Source organism: Ctenopharyngodon idella, chromosome 19 (genome assembly GCF_019924925.1).
Source record: "Ctenopharyngodon idella isolate HZGC_01 chromosome 19, HZGC01, whole genome shotgun sequence".
In the NCBI taxonomy this organism is placed as follows: Eukaryota; Metazoa; Chordata; class Actinopteri; order Cypriniformes; family Xenocyprididae; genus Ctenopharyngodon; species Ctenopharyngodon idella.
This window is the reverse complement of record NC_067238.1, coordinates 8,743,333-8,752,267: the sequence shown is the minus strand read 5'-3', so window position 1 is coordinate 8,752,267 and position 8,935 is coordinate 8,743,333. Positions and strand designations below refer to the sequence as shown.

General features: G+C 39.9%; 2 protein-coding genes and 1 long non-coding RNA gene across 5 annotated transcripts in view; 1 reads left to right on the top strand and 2 right to left on the bottom strand.

Annotated features, from left to right (window-relative positions):
• Positions 1–441: 441 nt before the first annotated feature.
• Positions 442–4,390, bottom strand: hoxa1a (homeobox A1a). Of its 2 annotated transcripts, XM_051872025.1 has the most exons (3): positions 1,775–4,390; positions 1,607–1,669; positions 442–1,434 (listed from the first exon to the last, which is right to left on the bottom strand). In XM_051872025.1, the coding sequence occupies exons 1-3, from the start codon at positions 2,244–2,246 to the stop codon at positions 1,082–1,084; spliced, it is 888 nt and encodes a 295-aa protein (XP_051727985.1). In that variant the 5' UTR covers positions 2,247–4,390; the 3' UTR covers positions 442–1,081. The 2 variants fall into 2 exon arrangements, with proteins under 2 accessions (XP_051727985.1, XP_051727984.1); XM_051872024.1 differs by having other exon boundaries at positions 1,607–4,390.
• Positions 4,391–4,540: 150 nt separating this feature from the next.
• LOC127500676 (homeobox protein Hox-A9a) overlaps positions 4,541–8,935 on the bottom strand; it is a 42,448-nt gene continuing 38,053 nt past the window's right edge. The window contains exons 1-2 of one of the 2 annotated variants that reach the window (XM_051872021.1): positions 6,013–6,395; positions 4,541–5,524 (exon numbers count right to left, since the gene is read on the bottom strand). In XM_051872021.1, coding sequence (XP_051727981.1) covers positions 4,839–5,524; positions 6,013–6,379 — 1,053 coding nt within the window. In that variant the 5' untranslated portion in view covers positions 6,380–6,395 and the 3' untranslated portion in view covers positions 4,541–4,838. Of the gene's footprint in view, positions 5,525–6,012; positions 6,396–8,935 lie in introns of those variants that run through there. The other variant, XM_051872022.1, reaches the window with a different exon arrangement.
• Positions 7,762–8,931, top strand: LOC127500682 (uncharacterized). The gene is made up of 2 exons (XR_007926378.1): positions 7,762–7,992; positions 8,813–8,931. It is a non-coding gene; the product is annotated as an uncharacterized LOC127500682 (long non-coding RNA).

Below are 8,935 nucleotides of genomic sequence, written 5' to 3'. Positions count from 1 at the left end.
GATGATTTAATCGATGTTCATGCTTTTTTTTTTTTCTCTCTTGTCCTGCGTTTCCCTTCGATAAACTAACAGGTCAATAGGGTTGTCATCACGAATGACGGTGACAGCATTGCGCATCTTCTTTCGTGGATAAACATGCTTACCATGTGCCAATATTTTTTTTCCCCGAGGAAGAAACAACGCGCGGACGCATACATCAGTTACGGAGCCAGAGAGTGAGCTATTGGTAGATTAGGACTATGCAAAGCAATCGATGACTCAAACATAACAGTCCAGCCAAAAGAAAAAAGAAAAAAAACCCTCTATAATATAAACATTATACATGGCTCGGTTAAAATTTAAAGGTAGCTATCACATTGTCAGTAATGTTTTTGAGAGTTAAATGTGGCTGTGTGCAGGTTATAACAGGTATTAAGAGTAAAGGACAAGTGTTCAAATAAATTGTAGTTAAGAGCATTTTTAATTCACACATTTATTTCACCCGTATCTTGATCTTTTTCTAAAGCATGTTACTAACGGAGATTAGTGCTTTCATCTCCGACTGATAAAACTCAGTATGACCAACGTCAACATAAAAAACTGCGCATCATGTTGCAAAACTCACAACACATTCACAACATCAGGGTTAACACTATGCACGGTCCAGAAAAGTTGTCAGTATCTTCAAACAAGCCTTTGACGAGAGTAACAATTGATTAATCTCTCTTAATAATACATTACTTAAATATATTGCACTATTTCTTTTGGTTCTTGAGGTAGGCATTTGACAAGTGGTGTACAAGTCCGAACAAAGACGTGTGTAAAAGTGCAGCATTTGCTATTACTGTGTACGAAAATGCACAATCCACTTGTTCTATCTAGGTGCTTGACAAGGTGCCAAAACTATTAACAGTCATTTCACAATAACACAAAGTAGCACAAGTAAATACACTGAGTGGTCAAAATGGTCCAGGTCGAAGCAAAGTTGTGTAATGGTCTCTGTATGACACTGTATGTCACATGATGATTTTGACAATGACCTTGAAACGAGGTAACTAACAGTTCTGCGATAACAGGTTGGCAGAACAAACGTGAGAGCCGTTTAATTCGAGGAGTAGGCATCAACAGTCGGGGAAGTGGGAGAGGGCGTGGATGGAGTGGAGAGCGACTTTTCTGATGCATCCTCGGTTTTTTCGAGACCATCCTTCAGTTCGGATGGAGATTTGGGCAAAAGACCTTCCTTTTCGCGTTTCTTTTGCTTCATACGGCGATTTTGGAACCAAATCTTCACTTGAGTCTCATTCAATTGGAGCGCAGCCGCGATCTCCACACGCCTCGCGCGAGTCAAGTACTTATTGAAATGAAACTCCTTTTCAAGCTCTGTCAGCTGTTTTGTGGTAAAATTGGTGCGTACAGTGTTTGGCTGCCCACCAAATCCATACTCTCCAGCTTTCCCTGAAGAGAGACGATAAATAGATGAATAAATGAGTGCGCATGCATAATCTTGATTTATGTCATATCAGTCCCTCAGTCAAATTTACACAACCAGGGTAAAGTACTTTTCTTTTTAGATTGTAGCATGTATCAGGGGAAAAAAATGACATGTGAAAGTTCTCCAGCCACTCACCTGTTTTTGGCGGGTTTCGTTTAACCTTCATCCAGTCAAATGTCTGCCCTGTGGACACACCATCTGATAGAGGTGAACAACAAGCATCGTGATGAGTCACATGCAGAGGGGAGAGCGGATTTGAGCAGCCCGCCACAAATGTAAGGTTTGCCTGATCCGGACTATTACCATATGTGGCTGAGGCGTACTGGAACTGGCCATGTAGGTGAACGTTTCCGCTACTGTAACCATGGCGATGGTGACGGTGCTGCACAACCGTGGAGGAAATATTTCCAGAGTAAACTAAAGGGCCACACTGGGGAAAGCTTACAGACGAGTCCACATCCTGATTTAGGGCATAGTGACTGTATCCGGAGCAAAAACTCTGAGTCCCGTAACTTGGATGGGCGCTGTAGGTAATTGACAGAGTCCCTGGGGACTGGTACGAGCCGGCTTGATTTGGCTGAGGGTTAATTGCGTCTTGTGATGATCTATTGGACATGAACCGCTCGTCTCCACTGCAGCTATTTACCCTAACAGCACACGATGATTGGAATGTTGAAAGTCCGTGATCGCCATGGAACGCTCTGACTGAGCACGAGCCTCCGCCACCTCCGTCTCCACCACCACTTATGGCCGAGAAATCTAAGAATGTGCTCATTGTAGCATCTTCCTGGGCGTCTCTGCGCGTGGCTGCCACACTGACAGATCTTTGGGCCCGGGGACTGATTAACGTCTCACCACTCACCCGGGGTTGAGCCGAGCCACCCTTCTGCCTCCTTCAATCAGTCGTGGATTGGGGGGTGTCCGCGCACTAGTGATATGAATGACCAGTGACAGTCACGTGGGCTGGGTCAGCCAGTGATCAGTTGTTCTGTCTCATCTTGATCTTAAGTGGCCTTGCACTGACAGGTTGTCGTTAAAGACGAGACTTATGTAAATGCCGACCTCTTGTCGATCTACGTGACGTAGGCCCACCTTAACCCCCATTGAAAGGATGGATTCGCTGGCAGAGGAGCAAGTGTCTCACAGACAACGTCCGGGCAGCATCAACATACTGTTGTGGAGAAATATTTTGAAGAAATGCTTAAGGTAAGATGAGCTCCAAACCACAGGGAAATAATGTAAAGTGAATGTCTTTTTTCTTCTGGTTTATTATCTAGGTATATCGTGAGTCAATTGCGTCGCTTTGTGAGGCTATTATAGGCTGTGGGCATCATCTTTTGTCAGTTCGGCCTTGAGTATCAAAATGATAAACTGATTATATAACTGAGTGTATTATTTTTGTTTACAATCTTTTCATTAAAATGCTTTTATAATTTAATAAGGCTGAGTCTTATATAATAAAAAGCCATGTCCTAGCCAGCCCACTGTAGATTTATTACTGCTATAAGCGATTTATGTCAAAATCCGGCAGGCTATCCGATAAGATACAAACGAACTGGATTGCTTGTTTTGCTGAATGTGTTTTGTTATCAGTGGTCAAAAAGTTATCAGATATCATAAGCAAGAGAGAGTGTATTCATATCTCCTAGCCAAATGGAGCAGGGGAGACATGCGCCCCCTGTGGATGAAAATGGGAAATTTCTTACAGATGTCCAATGGGTTTTTTTTTTCTCCTCAAAATGGCGCTTTCCACAAGCTTCTGGCGGCCTAGTATTTCTCGTCCCCTCTTCATAACACTCTTTTCCCATCATGGTCCCTTACAAACAAGGGAAGCCATCTACATCTTTTTGTAGCAAGCCAGAGTATCTGCATCACCAATGCATTTAAGCAAAAATGTGACTAAGAATCCGTCATTAGAAGTAAAAAACAAAAAAACAAACAAAACAACAACAACAAGGGTAAAGTATTGCAGTAAATTCAAGGGACAATATTACGGGAAGATGTTAAGGAAGTGTAGGTAGAAATATGTGAACATAAAAATGCTGCTTTTATTATAATGATTATAATGCTATTTTATTAATATAAAAATATTGTTGAAAGTTTTTTAATATAACGGTTATGAACCATTCACAATATTTCAGTCAGGTTAGGAGGACAAGAAAAAAGCTTAAAAGAGACTAAGACAAACTGCGCATGGCACGCGCAATGAAATATGTAGTTTATGAGTGTTTTGTGTAATCCTAATGCGGGGTGTTAAAACGCCAATAAAAATGAATTATATATCCGTCCACGTGGGCTGTGCTTCAGGATCCAAAATCTTCTTAATGATAAACAGTGAGTGAAAACGCTTATTTGGGTAGACGTTTCACAGGCAGTGATTGTCTTGGTGCTGTCAGCTTGCCTGAAAGACTTTGATTTATGAGTTCGTTATGGAAAGAAACATCCTTGGCATTTCCCCACACGGAGCAGAGAAAAGAGCCTGAGACAAAGAGCCCACCTCTGGCAAAGAAGCCATATTTGAACACGGTTTTGCGACTTAAAATATAACATTTGAAAAGTTTATACTAGTATATTATCACATGTGGTGGGAATAATTATACAGTTTATATTTATTTGCATCGTGCAAAGTGAAAACAAAACTATAGGCCTATAATATTTATAAGTATACGCAGTGCCCTTTCATTCAGAAGTTTAAAGAAATATTTTCCCCCATTTTAGTGATCTCCAAAAAGTTTACTAGCGCTGATTCAATGGCCCCTAATAACACTGTTTCAGCATAATCTTAAAAGTGAGAAAAATAAAATGTAAAAATAGCCTATCAAATCGGTGTGCATTTCACACACATTTTGTGTGACTTTTCTTCACAAAGACTTTGTATTGAACATTCCAGCAGCACTTGAATCTAATTCTTCTTATTAATTTTAATTTGGTTTAAGGGTAACGATTATGTGTTTACATTTCATAGCGACTGAGCATGTATACTTATAAATAATAGTTGTTGCTGTTGCAACATAGCCTATGCGTGCGTGTGTTTTGATTTGATTTGGAAATAGAATATTGTCTTGAAAGTAATATTTACAAAGTATATTTATTCTTACAAAAATAAGCAACAGACAACATACAAAAATACAAGGAATCTAAACCCCTTCTGTTATGAATTAGGCCTATACTGTGTGTATTACTAAATACAGCGCCCAGGTCTTATCTTACCTTCGACATGTTATGATAGCCTAATCGTGTCAGTTTATCACACGCATCTTGCAAATAATAATAAAACCTTTTAAAAACTCCCGAATTATTCTTCCATTTGTTCATTGATCCACTTTGATAATCAGTAGTTTGCATTTTGTAAATCAGCTGTGGTAAATTAATCCGTTAAAAAATAAAAACCCGTTGGTATATCATCTGGGCTTTCCAGAGACTTGTAAAGTGTTGGCGAAGCTGCATCAGACAAACGTGAGTCGGTCGAAAAAATGTTGAGGTCCTGCACAGCCGCGTCCATAACATGCGGGGAACCGCAGTTGTCCAGTATGGCACATCGGTTGTGTATTATTGTCCCCTTGTCTAGAGGTGGCTGACTGGGAATATCTTTCAGATTTCTTTCCATAAAGCTGTTAGAAAACATTTCAAATGTTTGCATGTCGTTATCATTACAGGGCTGCCCGGAGACTGTTGACAGGTCGTTTTGAAAAGAATTCGACTCTCCTTCTACAACGCCCAGCCTACCATGAACCAGGCCACAAATAGAGGCGTCCTCGTCGCTCTGTGCACCGCTATCATCCACGACAGTTGTCTTGTTTAGCTCCCCATGGAAGTCCTTAGTATGGGTCTGGCGTTTATGTTTCATCCGTCGGTTCTGGAACCATACTTTGACTTGGCGTTCCGTAAGCTCGAGCAACGCGGCTATTTCCACACGGCGTGGTCGGCAAAGGTATTTGTTGTAGTGAAATTCCTTCTCCAGCTCCAAAAGCTGTGTGTTTGTGTATGCTGTTCTCAGGCGGCGCGAACCTCCTTCTCCACTAGACAAGCAGCCCTCGGGAAGCTCGGGTGAGCCTGGAAAAATTAGTCCAAAAAAGAACACAACACAGTCAAAAATATAGGCCTATAGGATAACAAACAACACATAACATGACATTGACAATACCTAGTATTTGTCTATCGCAATTTGAATGTAATGTTAACTGTAAAATGCAATAAAAAGCTGATTAACTAAATAGTATTGTGAAAAACACTGTAGACCGCAAACAGCATCGCCAGTGTGTGCGTGGTACCGACTAGCATCTTCTAATGTATGCCTGAGCGTCCCTTGCGCCACAACAGTAATCTATCATTCTTCATTACACGTCAGACATTAGAAAGACCTTATTGATTCGAATTAAACTAGTAAAGAATTTAACAGAATTTTCATCTATATGCTGTATACGGTAAACAGCGTGGAGAGAGGATAGTGCAAAGGACATGACGATGCTCATCTTTTCTCTCAGACCTTAAATGACCTTAGTTCTCCCCATCTCTTTTCGGTTAGGTTTTCCTAAACTCACCTTTTGGAGAGAAGCAAATGACTCCCGCTGTAGTCAAGCAGCCGGCTGGTGTAAGAGGACAGTTTCTTTTGTTGGTCTTCTTTTCGCGCATCCACGGGTATTCCGGTGTCAGAGAATTGGCGTACAGTGGGCTTCCCCCATCTAAGCTGTACCGGGGCCCTGCATTGCTTAGCTGACTCCTGAGGCTCAAGCTTGGGATGGTGTGTTCGAAAGGAGGTAGGATAAGAGGGTGAGGGTTCGTGAGCGCTGAGCTTTTGATTGATGACTTCTGAAATGAGTCGTCAACAGGGGGGAAAGAAGTAAGGCACTCCGCTAGCGATGGCCGACTATTGATGAAACCCGTCTCTCGCTCAAACTCGTAATTCATTGTAAACCTGTTGCTTCTTGCCCCGAAACCGCGGGTAGGGAAAGTTTGGTTTCGTTAAAATCTATGATTTTTCGCTCTCAAATAAGTTATGCAGAGTGTGAAGAAAACAAAATCATTTAAACCATTTATTTTAATAACTAATTGTGCCATATGTAGACCGCTTACTATTGACAATATTGAATTCAAAAGGAGACTGGACAGTCCAAAAAGTCATGTCACATGATTACCTCTACCCAATGGCAATTTGGGGTTTATTCAAAAGGATCCAGCTTGACAGATCGATCCGAAGAACCTCCTCGAGCAACTCCTCTCTCAAGAGCGAGGTCACTGCTGATATGTACATCGGTGTCATAGTGTTCGCTAAAAAAGGCAATGGCCCTGAAACTTTCTAGTCAGACTCAAAACCGGTCGCCGGTGCGTATAAGAATTAGAGTCTCCCTTCTGCCCCTGCTGCACGTGCATTCTGTCTGTGTATTCGTTACATAAATAAAGTAAGGGGATCAGTCTTGCTCCAATACATTAGCCAAATAAGTTACGCCTGCTACTGACAGAGGAGTTTTGTTTTCATCTCATGTGGCTTGAAAATGCATTGGAATCACATATACCCTTCCCCCACCCAAATCTATTTCCGCCAAATCTACGTTCCGCCTATCAATTCTTATGATAAACTGGTTAGACAAAAACCTACAGCTTCATAAAACAACCATACTTACAGAACATTGTGTAAGGTAGATGATCGCACTGAAATATATTCTAAAATACATTATTAATCTATAAAATTATTTATATAATACCGTGCAAGATAAAATGTTAATTCAAAGTCTGTATATTTAATTATGCTCTCTACGTCGTTCTCAGTAAATATTTGAAGTAAAACGCTTCCTGATACCAGATGTTTTCAGATACTACTAGAAGCTTTTTTACCGAGCATACCCGTAATGTTTGAACAGTGAGGATTAGAGTAAGTACTAAAACATTTAATATCACATACAACCTCTGTTCTAGCTTGTTTTAATCAATAGCTTCTACTAAACCTTACACTGTATTGTTTACTTTGAATGTTGTTGGCTCTGTGATAAATTACTTCATGGTATTCCTCATTTATAGTCGCTTTTTGATAAAAGCGTCTGCTAAATCAATGCATGTAAATTTAAACAAAACTTGGCCTATTTTAATAGCCTAAAGAATATTTTACGTTCAGTAGCCTATAGAACTTTTGGAATAAGATTCAGCTAAAAGTAATTTTGTTACTGATTTCATTTTACGCAGGGAGGAGACTTTCTGTGACGCAAAACTTTTTTTTTTTTTTTTTTTTGATGAATATATGCGAATTATGTTTAAACTTTAGGGAAACGAGTCGTTTGTAGTTTTAGTGCTTATATACTAAACAAAGAGTTCTAGAAGCCTGCACGCGATCAATCTTACTTGCCAAAAGGTCTGACAGCCATGCCCCCACAACACATTTAAACCTTCTAACTCTACATGCGAATCAAATCCTGGCGGAACGAGAGGCTCCATTAGGCTACAGAGTTTTGCCTCTGTTTGTCTCGCTCATAAACACAGACTTAAAGTCAGACATCCACTTTCAAGGAGCAGTAATTTGCTATCGAAGAGTAAGTAATTTTCTTTTATATTGCATAATTTGGTAAAAGGACTCGCTATTTTTGTTGTGATAAAGGCTTAGTGTTTCTGAAGTAATCGTTAGGATTCTGTGTAAGATTAGAAAAGAGGTTATATGTGGGAGTTGGCACTAACTCTGAGTCGGTGAAAACATGGCCCTGTTTTCCCCATGAAATCCATAACCACATCTTGAGTTAATGTCTTAAATCGATCAACTTTGTTTTACGTATGCCAGATAGATTTGGGACATTTTACAATGAACTACAAGCGTTGCAATGATTTATAACATTACATCGGACAGTCATGTCATTTGATAGGCTAAATATAGGCTAGTGAAAAAAATCTTTTTGCCTCATTGCCAACACTCATGTTTGTCTGGAAATTAAAGTTGGTATTATTTTTTTTACTAGCAATTGATTTGTGTTAACTATAGTCTATGGGACTTGTAGCAACACAACATCGAGGTTGATCAATCGCCCTTTCATGTAAAGTGAAATTACAAAACAACAATATTGATATTAAAGCACTCGTCACTATTTAGATTTAAATTTGTGAACAGGAATAATTATGTCTGTCTGTCTGTCTGTCTCGAATACTATGACCATGGCTGAACAAAATTTCAATTGACCAGTTATTTCAGAGACTTCTGCGTTCATTATTATCATTGTTATTAGCATTATTTAATAATAGCACTTAGCGATAATAGCATTATCTTTTATGCAGTATCTGTGTTTTCTTGCACTGTTGTTGGCCCAAAAGAGGGCTGGGCTTGAGCATTTCAGAGTTTTAAAGACTTTTTTTTTTTTCCCACAGGCACTGCTGGAGGCCTATAGGAGACTGTCACTACAATGGATGGAATTGCTTGCACTTTTCACATAATGCAAGACTGCAGGAAATGATGGTTCACCACTCATTAAATATATGCATATTAAGCTT